The 15,487-nt window shown below is 32.7% G+C and overlaps 1 protein-coding gene across 1 annotated transcript in view; it reads right to left on the bottom strand.

Moving 5' to 3' along the window:
• Positions 1 to 10,789: 10,789 nt before the first annotated feature.
• LOC129222520 (pseudouridylate synthase 1 homolog) overlaps positions 10,790 to 15,487 on the bottom strand; it is a 41,798-nt gene continuing 37,100 nt past the window's right edge. The window contains exon 11 of the mRNA XM_054857032.1: positions 10,790 to 11,021. Within this exon, the coding sequence (XP_054713007.1) occupies positions 10,790 to 11,021 (232 nt within the window). The remainder of the gene's footprint in view (positions 11,022 to 15,487) is intronic.

The raw sequence follows: 15,487 nt of genomic DNA, 5'->3' as shown, positions 1-15,487 counted from the left end.
TTCAACATTTTCATGAAGGTTTCTTTAAATGTTTTACAGCTTGAGGGGTATTTTAATCTAGCTTTTCACTTTTTGTTTAATCACATTTTTTCTAAAATCGTAGATCATTTTACGTTTTATGGGATAATTTTAGTTGTTTGGTGATTTATCTTTTTCTTGATAGAAGTCTTTGTCTTGTTTAATACCTAGTTTTGTTTAAAAGTTCATTTAGAAAACAAATAACGCATGTTATCATCAAGCAAAAAAAAAAAAAAAAAAAAAACTAAGCCATTAAATATTTTAAATTTAAATGTGTCAGAAGACCTATACAACTTTACTCGATGTCAAATCGCGGATATCCCAAATTTGCCATAGCGAATGCGCATGTTGCGCGCGGACTAAGCTCATTAAAAGTCTTGCTTAAATTAATTGCAAAAATTTTTTCAGCTAACAAATTACTGCAAAGCACGGATATCCACACACGTATTCCATATATTTTCAATTAATTATGTGTTCTTTGTGAAAAATCCATTAATTTAGAAAATAAGCAAACCAATAAAAAAGTGCTATTTTTCGCTTTCAATTAAAAAGTTATATGTGCCGTATTCATATGCGTACAGTTTCATATAATTTGTCGCGTAAAATATTGTAATGGTTCAACCAGAGTTTCGCGCCGACATTTAAAATTTCTTCCCTCCATAAATATATCAAAACTGAAAAACAGGGGGAAGGAAATTTCGTATCGGCAAAACTTTGGAGGGGGGGGACAGCATTCTAATCTCATTCATTGATTTGTTTCTCTGCTTAAGTATAAACAAACAACATAGAATCTGAAAACCCAATGAGCTAAGTCTGCGCGCATGCGCAGTCGCTGTGGCAAATTTGTGATATCCGCGATTTAACGTCTAGTTGCAACTGTTGGACATGTTTTAGTCTTGATTGAATTTCATTTCCTAAGACAACTTCGGAATAACTGTTACATCTGTTCTAACCTTGCAATTGCAGTCCGAGATAAACAAACCCTATGAGCTGAGAGTTAGTACATAAGAATTTAGGGAAAATTAGTGATTTTCAAACTTCATTTACTCCGGCCCGTGATGTCCCTGGGGGTTGAATTTCTGTATATGTACTCAATGGCCCCCCAAGAATATGTATACAAAAAACATTACTGTAGCCCCCCAGGGGGCTGTGATAGAACTCCGGGAAGGTACAATTCGGGGGGTAAAAACGAGGGGGGAAGGGGAGGGGGTCAAATGGCACAAAAGGCACATCAGTAGGGCACAAGGAATGTGTGTGCGAAATTTCAGCTTGATTCCTATTTTCGTCTGGGCTGTAGCCCTGTCAAAGAAAGCGAAAACTTTTTTGAACAGCGATTTTATAACTTCAATACCTCCTCCCCCTGATGGTCCAGGGGATTGTATTTTGGGTTACGGTGTCAGGGGCTACTAGAGATTGAGTGTACCAAAAATCAACTCCGGGGATCTTCATGGGGCTGAGATACAGAGGGGTGAAAAACCCCCAAAACCTAAACTTGTTCTGGCGTGTAATCTTGCTCTTGGTCGCTTTTATTTTCTTTCGTCTTTGGCGGTGGATTTGCTTCTGTTGGCTGCTGACGTTTGGTTTCCTTGGCGGGGCGGGACGCTCCCGCGTCCCGTGATCTATGTTTGATATCTATGTTTTGTCAATGGTCAATAAGGAAAATACCTGTAAATTATCCCGAGAAACGTAGCTTCTCAAATGATTTTTTATTCTTTTCAAAAATGAAAAGGAACGTTCACTGGAACAGCTGCTGATAGGCAAGGTAAGAAAAAGCTGCAGGGGTGATTCCACATTCGGAAATGTATGTGTAATGTTTAGTGATCTTATCCTTTTAAAACATTCTCCAGGAGAAGGGTTACCTTTTGCAAAAAATTGAAAGTGTGTTAATTCTTCTGGAAAATGTTCATCTATGTCATCCAAGTAATTATTTTGAAGTTCCAGAGCTAAGAGACAACGACTTCTTTATGCGAAATGTTTTTTAACTTTATGAGGTTTTGAGCTGATTTTTTTAAAAAAAATCTCTCTTAAAGTTGAGAAAAAGTAAAATGAGCTTAAAAAAAGGAAGTAAGTGAATTTAGGCTAGGCTATTTTGGTGCCCCTAAATTTGTGGTACCCAGGTCCGCGGACCCGCTGGACCGTGCGTTAATCAGGCCATGCTCGCATAGCGATTGAAACAAACAGGTTAGAGAAATAATAAATGAGTTTGAAAGAAAGTGGTTTTTATTTTTTTAAATTGATACAATTCCCGCAGTATGCTGCTTTAACCGTTACGGATTGGATGTTAGCACATGTTTTCCTTAGAATCGATAGGTCAAAATTCAAAACCAAAACCCGTTGAACTGAATCCGTTTTTAAGTGTAAACTTTTTAAATGTAGAAAAACTGCAATTCGTTGTTTATTTTTCTCTGAAAGCAAAAAAGAAGAAAAAAATTCTTACTTATGAAGTTGATAGTAATTCTAATGTTTTACTTCGTATTCTAATAAATAGTTAAATGTTTACTGAATAAAACGCGTAATTTCAAATTAGGGTATCCTTATGTATTATTTCTGTAGCCTGTTTTTGTTCCTACGCAATGTCTTCCTCAATTCTTGATCAATTTCTTTGATTTACACCTTATTTTAAAGCTTATCGTGCAGGCTACTGACAAAAAATAGATCCACGATCTAAAAATTTTTTTTTTTTTAAATTTATAACTTTAAACCAGGGCTGCGGAGTCGGAAAGAAAATGGCCGACTCCGACCCCGACTCCGACTCCTGGATTTTGAAACGCCCGACTCCGACTCCAACTCCGACTCCGACTCCAAATTTTTTTTAATTTTTTTTATTGTATTTTTTCAACTCCCTCTCTCCATTCAAGGGAAGGGGGAAAACCTCTTAACACAGATTGAAATATTAATTCCTTTTTATGAAAATTTCGCATTTTGTGTTTTATTGTAAACCCAAGACGCCATACAACGTTAGAAATTCAATTTAAAAATTAAACTTTCCAATAGTTACGAGTTAAAAAGTGAGATGACTTAAAAATCCCTTTTAAAAATTTTAAAAAGGATTATCTGTAATTTTCCCCCCTTTAATGTTTAACAAATAGATATTGATCAAATCGTGTGCTTTCAATTTTTGAAAGCTGTAACTTGAGAGAAAAAAAAACCTTTTTTTTCTAAACCCAAGTTCTTGAGAGGGGGTGGTTTGCCCCGGGTGACACCCATCTAGCAGATGACACCCAAAGTTAATTTCAGAGTTTATAAAAAATATAAATATTTTAATTCTGAAAATTTTCACGAATATATTTTAAATTATATTTCATCAATAAAATTTCAACGAAAATAGGGCACATATACGTCAGGAGCTAATTTTACATAAAACGCGGCGGTATACAAATTTGTACGAATAGCTTTTACTATACCTATATTTCTTCTTCGCTAAATTTTTAATTTAAATTTTATTGGTTGCTTTAGAATTAACCTAAATATGAAGATTTTAAGATTAACTGCAATTCTTGAGTGTTGTAATCAAGAAATCATTTACTTATTTTGTTCCATACTTTTTAGTGACAACCAAGCTTACAGAATTAGTCTTAATAAAGAAAAAAACATTAGATTATTTCATCGAATCTTTTGGATTCGTGCTTTCGCGCCAGAACTTCTTTGAATTTGCCGATCACACTTAAACGTTTCAACCTTAGCTACGGGTGTCGACTTACTAATTTGTTACGTTTCTTTTACTATTTTATAAGTGAGATCGAACAAAACACTATATTTCATTTTTATTTGAAAGTGATTACTTGAAAATGTTAGGCAACAAAACCGTTTACTGACAGTTGCTATTAGATAAGTTAAAAAGCAAGCAAACTAGGGGACGGCTACAGAAAGTTCGGTAAGCATTCAAGTTAGCTAATTGCCATAATGGCAGTTATTTTCTCATTAGTATCTTTTTATACATGTAATCGAACCAATTGGTAATCAGTTTTTAAAAAATGCAAGGAGAGTCAGTGAAAAGGAAAGAAAAAAAGAAGCCCGGAGTCGGAGTCGGAGTCGGCATGTTTTCTAACGACTCCGACTCCGACTCCTTTATCCCAAAATCAGTCCGACTCCGACTCCGACTCCACAGCCCTGCTTTAAACTACCACCGACAGAGCTGAATAGTTCGATCGGCAGAATGTTCGACTGATAAACCAGAAGAATGAGTATTCGGGACCAAGTCCGGACAATCTGCATCAAAAAATAGAGAAAAATTACATGAACACTAAATAACAAATATGAGGTAATAGAATAAATGAGATGGAAACGCTCCTTGCTGTTATGAAAACTTGATGCAACTGGAGCTTAATTGATTCTTAATTGTAAGGCTCTTTTTTTTAAAGCTTTGGCTCCGGTCAGAAAATTAAAGCATAATGTAAGCGAAAATAAAAGTATCAGGTTTAAGATTTCAGACAACAATGGAATAGTTTTTTGTTCAGAAAAAAAAATCGCATATTGAAATATAGATTCTTCTAATAAGTTTTTGACAATTTGTACAAATAAAAAAGTTACTATCTCAAATTGAAATTACGCTTTCCATTTAAAATTAAGAATATTTTTTAGAATACGAAGTAAAACATTAAAATTACTAACAACTTGATGGGTAAAATATTTTTTTTTCTTCCTTTGGCAAAAAAAAAAAAAAAAAAAAAAAAAAACAAAAAAACAAATATTCCATTACATTTTTACTACGTTTAAAAACGTACGCTACGCTTAAAAAAGGACGCTACGCTTAAAAAAGAACTTAGTTCAAATTATTTTGTATTTTAACCGTGCGATTAAATGATGAACACATGCTGTCATCTAAGCTATAACGGTTCAAGCAGCCTGCGATAACAAATGGTATAAATTTCCAAAAATAAAAACATTTCCCTTCAATATCTTATCTTCCCAGTAAGCAAAATATCTTGCCTCAGTATTGCATAAAGGTTGACATGCAAGAAAAATCATCTTGCATTAATGCTGCCCCAATGTTGTTATGTTACTCCATTTATGCTGTCAGCAGGCTGCCACAATATTGACTGACAAGGTGCATGCAGCATAATATCAGGAAAATATCTAGGTAGTCTGCTTTTGTAATATTGCATACGTATTGATATGACAGGATAATATCAAGATGTTGTCATGACAGCATGAAATCAAGGTCTAGGCAAGATGATCTTGCTTTTGTAATATTGCATACGTATTGATATGACAGGAAAATTTCCGGATACATTGACATAACAGTATGAAATCAGCACGTTTGCAAGGTGTTTTATCCATTTATTTATTTGTATTATTTTCACTTTAAACTCGAGAATTAAATTTCATTCTTTTAATTATTTCTGTTATTCTTCAAGATAGTTTTCTAGCCTAAGAATATTTTCTTAAAGCTAACATCTGATCGGAAATTCATATAAAGGTATTAATAGTACTCGTAATTAAATTTAAAAAATGAAAGTTTCTTCGTTTTGCGTAATACTTGACTTATTTTTTAAATTCATGCTTCTAATTGTATTATAAAGACATAAAATGCCTAGTTAGGAATAATTGCGGAAGTTTTTATAACACATTTAAGAGTAAAGAAAGCAAAATAATAAATAAGTAAATAATTACAATAAAGTACATTTCCAAATGGATGTCAGCATTGAAAATATCCCATGGACAAAACACATGAATTTATCTTAAAGAATAACATAAATAACTATTGAATAAAATTAATCTTACTCATGAGATTGAAGTGATAATACGAAATTCTGGGCTTCATGTCCTTTGTTTTAAAGTCTGGGGGCGAAAAAAAGTTATTTTCGGCCATTTCTAACATTGATCGCACATCGTCTGCGATATGACTTGTTTAGTACAATATTAATAAACAAATGCAGTTATCAGTCATTCATAAGTTATTCCTAAAACAATACTATTCCACACTAATAACTAAGCTACCAACTTAACGAAGCCTAAAGAATGCAACGCCACGTGCAGCTCCTCTGAACCGACTGAATCGAAGGTCGGAGGAGGAAGATGTGTCAGCAACGCGAAGGACGCTGGGTAGAAAAGAACTGTGCGCATGCGCAAGTATCAACGAAGGTCCACCTGTTCTATTGTGTACTAATTACCTTGACGGCGACAGCATGAAATCAATACATCTTGACGACGTCAACGTGTATGCAATGTTGTTATTGTAAGGTAATAGCAATATTGATATTTTAAGATGAATGCAACGTTGCATACGTGTTGTTATTGTAATATTGCTTTTTAATCGTTATGCAAGCTTTATGCAGTATGAAACACGTCAATATTGACGCCGTCAGTATATAATATCAAGATCTGACAAGGTTGATGCAAGAAATTTTGCTAGTAGGGTTATATATTATTTCTGTGGATTATTTTTCTGCCAGTATGTGAGACCTTTCTTATCTCTTGAAGAAATTCCACCCTCATTTTAAAACTTATCCGGCCATCTAAGGACAAAAAAAAAAAAAAAAAAAAAGACTTACGGTCTAAAAATCAAGTTTTCAGAAACGCCCCTTGCTGTTACAAAACCTTGATGCAGCCTGTAGTTCTTATGCAGATTTTTTTTTTTTAAAGCAAAGTTCTAATACAATTTTCTAATTTTTTGCGTCGCTTTCGGCAAGAAAAAAAATTACAATTAACCTGTTTTTTTATTTATTATTTTTTAAATTAAAGCTTAAAAGCACTGGACTTAGTTGTTCGGTTAAATTGATAAGTTTTTCGGGAGGCGTTCGGCTATAAACTATCTGAACTTCGGGCCCGCCTGGGCTGCCCGACATAATAGCAAATTTAGATTAATACTACCCATTACATGTACTCATAACATATAACGGATAACACACGTAAGACAATAAAATAAATGTGATGGGAATGCTACTTGGTGTTTCGACTCCTTTATGCAGGCTACAGTTATTATTCAGATAAGTTGACTGTTAATCGAAAGGTGTTCTTCCTTTTTTTTAAGCTTTGACTCTGTTCAGACCATTAACATTAATGTAAGCATATAAAAAGTATTAGATTAAAAAATTCAGACCTCAAGGGAATCCTTTTTGTGAAGAAAAATTTTTTCATTGTATGCTGAAATGAAGTTTTTTCGAATAGCAGTGTTCGACCTTTTGTATAAATGAAAAAAATACCATTACCTTAAATTGAAATTACGAGTTTCACCCAGTAAACCTTTAATTATTTATTCGAATACGATATAAAAAATTAAAATTATCAACTTCAACAGTAAGAAATTATTTTCTACTCCTCTGCTTTCAGCAGAAAAAAAGAAAGAAATGCATTTTGTCTACGTTCGAAAAAATAAACTTAAGCCTGCTATGGGAAATTATTCAATATTCAAATATAAAAACTTATTTTCAATCTAATTTATTATTTCTCTAGAATGTTTCAATCGCTACACGAGATCTTCCTCATTCTTTAATCAAATTTCATGTTTGATGAATAATTTTCAAGCCTATCATGCTAGCAAATGACAAAACATAGATGCATGGTCTATTTTTTTTTTTTTTTTGAAAAAAGCTTTCTTGCTTTTTATCAATACACGTTCCTTCAATGAATAGCATTCAAAAACAAAGGCGCAACTGTTCGTTTTGTTGGAGTGCCATGCTTTTAATCAGAATAGTGCCTGTTCGAATCCGTGCCAATAAATATCTCTTTAATATTTCTTTTTTTTTCGTCAGATGCTCACATGGGCAGGACTGTATTTGCCACAACCCATTTTTCAGATGCACAATTACTGCTTTTTTACGAGCCACGAAGTCACACTTGTAATGATATTTATGTTTGCATTGAAAATACATACAACCAAAAGGTGAGCGATGATCACATTATCACAACGTTGTATTTAACGAGTCGTCACTCATGTCTTCAAATTACATTCCCTCTTTTGTGTGCTTATTTTTTTCCGTTTATTTTTTTCGGTTCTTCTTCATAATGTTTTTTCTTTGAAATTTTTAAAGAGCGAAATGCCACATGAAGCGATTTGAAGCACAGTGCGGAGTTCCGCACGGGTCGACTAGTTATTTTTTATTTATACAAAAGGTCGAACACTGCTAATAGAAAAATCTACATTTCAGCATACAAAGAAAATGTTTTTCTGCATACAAGGAAAACGTTCTTCGTCTACCGAATGTGCGAGTGTATATACTATTATATACTATTTGGTGATAATTTTTACAATCTAAATAAATAATATCAATTCAAAACGAATTAGAAGTAAAGAGTATGAACTTTTACAATTATCGGACGATGTGCAACTCCGCGGCGATGTATCCGCACGTCAGCAGACGTATCCGCGCAAGGCTGCGTCTACATTATCTAGCTCTGATTTTAGGTTTTTTTAGAGCATATTTCAGCGGGTTTTTAATGCATAATCTGGACTTTAGTACTTATACTTAAAACATCACAAAAAGCAAATCATAGGCCTTCTACCAATCTAATTTATCTCAAAATTTCACAAAATAAAATTTAGGGCGAGCCTACCTTATTAAGTCTTAGAACCTCAGTTGTCTTAAAGCACATACTTAGCTTATATGTATAGACACAAGAATATCCAATTAGGATGCTAAAATGATAGCTAAACTCAAAACTCTTTTTTGTTTCCAATGGAAATAAATCTATAAATATTTAGAAATGATACGAACATAGGAAATGGTAGTCAGAGAGAAAAACATATCTTCCTAATAGCTTCATGAAGAAAATTGTTTGACTATTACCATATTTATACAGCAAACATAATTTTTTTTCTGCCTAATTAACTTTCTCATTTATTTCCAACAAAACTAGAAAGATGAATTTTATTTTTAAAATTTGAAGTCTTCATTTTCATCATCATCTCACTCACTATTTGTTATTTCTTAATTTTCACCCTTTTTTATTTCAATTTTTTTTTTAATACTGGGAGGCTCTGCCCCCTGCTTGCCAACCCTAGAAGATTGCTTTACAGTCTTATTTGATTCACTAAAATTTAAGGGCATATTCATCGCGATTGAATTCTATCCACCAGTAGTTTAGTAAGAAATTTCCTGCTGTGTGGGGCAAGGAACTTTTTGGCTGCACTATCGTAGAATTTGATGGTATTGAAAACAATCAATAGTGCTAGAGACGAATGTGCCCCTTAAATTATGTGTAGAAAGAATGAGATTCAACTGCATGCAATGATTAGAATAAAGTGAAAATCCTTCTTGCCTCACAGAAAAAAGAATTTAAAGGATGAGCTCATTGCAATTAGATTATTTTTTCCATATTAATTCCACTCCCACCAGAAGAAAAAAGAACTTGATGAAAATACGCATATAAATAGTAAAATGACTTTAAAAAAAAGGGCTTCGCACTCTTCCAAAAAGAACACCTCTCCATACTAAACTAGCACCAAATTTCTCAGCTAAAGGTGTTAAGGGGCTCCTGAGCATAGCAACCACATCCTGAGCATACAAACAGCCGTTATGTATGTTTGAAAAGTCATTTTCAAATTCATGGTCTCCAGTATGTTTGTTCTTTTAACTCTTGACTTGAATTGAGTTTAGCCAACAATTTTTACTTTAGTAGTATCTCTTATATCTCCTTAACAAATGACGAATAAATACCTTTGTGATTGAAAATTAAATAAATCAATTCTTGAACGTTTTGATGCACAAAAATTGCAAATTACTCCAGACACATGTTTTGGTGTTACAAGGAACACCTTTTTCAATGCAAAGAAGTGTGAGCTTTTGGAAGAAAAGTCATCCGAGGAAAGCAACACAGTGGAACAGGAGACAGTATCAATATCAAAAATATGGAAATTAAAATGACAAATAAGACAAAATGCCATCTGGAGCCAAAATTTATTATATAATTCTATTAGGAAAAAACAATTAAGCAATAAATTTCCAAGAAATCCCATAAACAATACAAATTGTCCAAACATGAAACCACTCCCAATAATTTTGTCCAATTGTTTATCCTTCACTCTGTTTCATTCTGCATTGCTCCAATGGAACTTAATTTTTCCTGTCGGTAAATTTATTGCTAATTCAGTGGTTTCATTTTTGGATAATTTGCACTGTTTATGAGATTTCTTGAAAATTAATTACTTAACAGTTTTCCCCTGATCGAATTATATAGTAAACTTTGGCTTCAGGTGTCATTTTGTCTTATTTGTTTTGTTAATTTCTATTTTTTGGTATTTATGCTGTCTCCTGTTCCACTGTGTTGCTTTCCTGGGATGACTTTTCATCCAAAAGCTCACACTTCTTTGCATTGAAAAAGGTGTTCTTTATTACACCGAATCACGTGTCTACAGTAATTTGCAATTTTTGTGCATCAAAAGGTTCGATGATTGATGCATTTGATCTTATATCTCTTGTTTAAATTACTTAAGAAAATTGGAACAAACTTCATTTTGTGCAGGAAAAAAAAACTGTTTTGAATGACATAGAAAGTAAAGGGATGAGGGAAATCTTTCATCCCCTTTATGGTCGGGTAATGTGAAATTTTAGCTAAAACAATTAATTACAAAAAACATTCAAAAATTTTTAAAAAATGCTACGAGGTGCTCCTGGAGTCTAAAGTAATTTTGTACCACATTTCAAGGCTGTAGATGCTAAGCAGTCTCCAGTATGCTGATCAGACAGACACAATATCTTTGATGCAACATTTTCAAAAAATGTAAACAGATACTTGTCAGCTATAAGTACAGATGAGCACAATTTCTGATTTTGAAAAACTGAAAATAAATAAAGAAACAACAACAATAAAATAGAAAATGCTGTAACATTCAACATTCACATTTTATTTCATTCTCTTTTGATTCTTTTAAGTCTGAATTTAAGTCCTTGCAATATACAGCATTAGAGTCTAATCTACTATTTTCTGAAGAATTTTGATTGCAGTTTGAAGAATTTGAATCAGAGTCTTTTGCTTCTTCTTTAGTAGGCAGTGTTGTAGGTGGTCCATCTTCTCTCACATCATAACTATGATGAGGCAAGGTCTCCAGCCACTGAATCATACTAATGTATTTGTGAAGGAAATAAAAGCAAGTAATTCAAATATTGCACACATAGTAAGGTAAAAATATTAAGTATCTGCACACATTGCTCAAAACTATCTGCAAGAAATGAAAATCAACATGCAATGGGTAAGTAAAATTTTTAGTAAGAAAACTCCTTTTGCTTTCTATCATGTATTTGTGAAAGCAATAATGAACATTTTACATTAATTTATCTTCAAATTTCGAAGATGATCAGTGTTTAATATGGATATTATTAACAATTTTCAGCCAATGCACTATCTACAGCAAATGTATCTGCATAGCATCGAATGTATTCACTCACAGCGTGCATGCGTGTGTCTATATTATCTAGCTATGATTGTACATTTTTCAGAAGTTCTTCGAAAGAAAAATTCAATAGTAATAAATCACAAGTCTCTAGGTGCCTCTAAGATATGATCATAGAGTCATGGTCACACTTTCATGGATAAGTTAAGGGGAAAGGCGATTGCTTATCATTTTGGCGATAACTATTTGAATAAACTTTCTTACAATTAGAACCTCAATATTATGCATTCTGCTGACCTATTAATAAATAGCGTACCAAGTGGGAAAACGTAAAATTTGGGATGGTAATAAAAATAAGGTATCCTTTAAATTTAACATTTCCCCAATGGAAGAAATTTAGTCTACTTGTTTTCAGTAAGTTACGCCCATATAGGCTTAAGGCAGAAATACATGAAATACCCCGCCAGATCAGTCATTCCAGCCGAGGACTGCAGTTTCGTGCCTATTAGCACTAATCAGCCCGACATAGGAAGTGACTGAGCTGGAGGTGGAAAACCTAATAAGGCAGCCAAGAGCTCCAAAAAAACTGGTAGCTAATATGGAAATAGCACTGACCAGACGAGTGACCAAAGCAATGGTTCGGTTCAACTCGAAGATTGAAGGCAAGGCATGGTATTTTCAGTAAATTACGACCCATATAGCCAGGGCTGAGGTAGAAATACATGAAATACACTGCCACCTCAGTCATTCCAGCCGAGGACTGCAGTATCGTGCTTATTAGCACTAATCAGCCTGGCATAGGAAGTAACTGTAGATACATTTTCATTCATAGTGCACTTTGTACTAAGAATTTTTTTGCAAATTTGCTTCTTGGTTTGCATGCAAATAAATTTTGTTTTTAAGTTTTATGCTACACAATACAAAAAACCCCAATCAATTTGAAGCGGTTCTGGCATTGTTTCTGTTCCAACAGCTGAAAAACAAATTTATTTTGAAAATAAACACCCAGAAAAAAAAAGTTAATCTTGGTCTTGCATATGAAATTTGATCTGATCTGTTTTAAGAATAATGTATTAAGTGGATTTTCTGAAAAAAGTCACGTAAAATTCAGAATAGTTTAACATTAGAGGTATTGTCACAGAAAATGCCTTCAAAAATGGAATAGTCTATGAAACAGACAATGTAAAATCGCGGTTCCACTGTATTGCGTTTGTAGGAAATTATGTTTCTGCATTTACATCTTTCACATTATTCAGTTTTAAATACATATATCCAAAAAAGAAAAATAAGTAAAAAACATGCATTTGTCTCTCCTCATTCACAATACTACCACTATTTGAAACTTAACTATGACATTTTAAGGAAACGACAGGCATGAAAACTTAAAAAATAATAAGCTATTCATAAAATTCTAAAGAACTATTAAACTGTCTGCAGCATGCATAAGGACATTTAAGGAAAATAGAAACAGAACGTCAATATTTCAACTTTAAATCCTTCCTTTTCTTTTGAATTAAAAAAACGATAAAATTGTCCCTTTGTGTCCAAGATCGACTTGAAAATAATCACTCGGCACCTTATGACTATAAGTCTTACTCTGGTACCAAAATAAAATGCTCATCCAGCCACATTTTAAAAACCACACTAGATAATCCATCCAGATAATACCAGACAATCCATAAAAACCACCCAGATAATCATTACTTCATTATCTTTTTTCAAAGTCATTTCTATTTCGCAAAATTAAAAAACCAACTTAATTCACGGCTTTATTTGATATAGAAGAATTTACAATCAATGGAAGATAAAAATCACTGATCCGTGGTAAACAATTAACATAAATCACAAGGAAAAAAAAAGGCTTGTATAAAGAATGGTTTTGCTATTCCTTATAGAAAAAACACTCTTTATACGAGAACTATTCTATTTTTCAAAGCAAATTTTTTTTCTCTCTTTTAATCAATTTTTCTTCGCTATTTTTACAAATTTACCTGATTTCTCATGGACCAACAAATTTCCTGACATTTCCCAAACCTCCCAATTCTGTCACCTATCAGAAGAAATTTTGTATCTAGTGATAAATATGCATGGGCAGTTGCAAAAGCAAAGCAGTAATATTCATACATTATTTTGAAAAAAAAAAGTCAAAAACTTTCAGTGAATTCTAATTTTTTACTTTTGAAATTTTGCACTTTTGTAACTACTTCATATTTATAATTCAGATAATAGATATAGAAAAAAAAAAAGAACGAAGATACTCAGTCTCCTGACTTCTTCTTTTTGAGTCAAACCAAACCATTGTTTCGGTCACTCATCTGGTCTGTGCTAATTTTATATTAGATACCAGTTTGTTTCACTATCTTGGCTACCTTAAGATGTTTCCCACCTCCAGCTCAGTCACTTCCTAATCTGGGCAGATCAAAGCTAATAAGCATGAAACTGTAGTCTCCAGATGGAATGACTGAGCTGGCGGTGTACTTTGTGTACTCAGTAGTACTTTTTCATAGGTTCTGTGGATTAAAATTCGAGATGTTTTGTAATGTGCATAATCATCATCTGATCATTGCCTGAACATGGTGAAGTATTGCAGTCAAAGTGTTTCAGGGTTCATACACTTGTGGTTAAAAAAAATTCTCCCGACAATTCCAGGTTGTTTTTTAGAAAATTCCAGGTTACTCACTTCATTCAAAATGAAGTTTAAATAACAATATGCTCAAAATAATTAAAATTGTTTAAAGTAGCAATGCGGAATAACTGAAACTTTTCCCCGTTTTTTTTTCTTTCTTTTCTCCCTCAAAATGTTAAGTTATTATTATTTTTTTTAACACTTTGTTCAAAAACGTTTTAATTGGTTTACTACTTGCTGAAAACAAAGTACTTTCAACTTATTTTGGCATTTCTTCAATGTCGCGTGTCATGCGTAATATTAGCATTTTGCTGTAGTCACGCAGCAATATTTTAACATTCGCTTTTGGTTTACAATAATTCTTTTTATTTTCTTATCAGTACATAACACAAAACATATTGAGCAAAATACAAAGCTATTTTTCAGTATAAATCCGATTAACTTCTTGCATTGATCGGCGTACAATATAATGCATATTAACAAAATCAACATCCGCCGATCATAGGCCAATGCCAATATCCATCTGTTTTTTTTTCTTTCCCATACTAAAGGATGCTTACATTAAAATTTTCCTTTTCTAGAAAATAATGTGTAAAAATTCAGAATTTAATTCACATTTTGGGTTGCTTTCAATAGTTTACATTGAGATAAACATCCAATTCTGTTTTTGGATGTTTACGTCTACTTCCATCGTGCAAACGACCAAATATAAGTGAAAAAGTTAGGATAACAAGTGGATGTTTGAATTTGTAGCATAAAAGTAGTTATAAATAATTATTAATCCTTAAAAAACTACAATTAAGAGAAAAAAGTCTAGAATAAGCATCTAAATCAATTAGAATAAAAAAGTGTTCTGATGATAAATTTTTCATTTTTCTAGAAAATAATTAAGAATTATCTGTTTTCAATAGTTTGCATTTCAATAAACACCCAACGCCGTTTTCGGGAACTCAGGCACTTAAAAGGTCTTGTGTACTTCCATCTTGGAAATGACTAAATATGGCGTCTACGCCCGTAAAAAAAAAGAAATAATTTTTTGAAATTGTAGCATGAAAACAATTTAAAATTAATAAATCTTCATGAAACTATAATTCAGTTGAAAAGTTTTTAGCACATTTACATCCAAGGCAATGAGGATAAAATGAAGTTTTAAGAACAAAATTTGTCATTTCTCAAGAAAATTATTTAAAATAATAGTAATAACAATAATAAATAAAATAATAATAATAAAAAAAAATAATAAAAACAAGTTGCAGCACATTTTATGGTGTTTTTATTAGTTTGCAATTAAAGAAAACATCCAATTTGGCTTTGTTTTTGGAAACTTAGGCATTTAAGGATTGTGTCTACTTCTATCTTGTGACTGACCAAAAATGGCAACTTCATTTCAAACACAGCTGAAAAGACTTTCCAATAAAAAAAATGATTTTCTCCGATTGACCCTCTCATCTTCAGGCTAGTGCTTCCGAAGCAGTAATTTGTCTTCCTCCCTGTTGAGTGTGTGCATAATTCCCGTTCACACGAGGAATTTTTTTCTTGGGAACTACAGTTAAACCTGTCTACAACTTACT

This window comes from Uloborus diversus, chromosome 5 (assembly GCF_026930045.1).
Source record: "Uloborus diversus isolate 005 chromosome 5, Udiv.v.3.1, whole genome shotgun sequence".
Classification (NCBI taxonomy): Eukaryota; Metazoa; Arthropoda; class Arachnida; order Araneae; family Uloboridae; genus Uloborus; species Uloborus diversus.
Note: the sequence above shows the minus strand (reverse complement) of the source record. Positions and strands in the feature narration are given on the sequence as shown.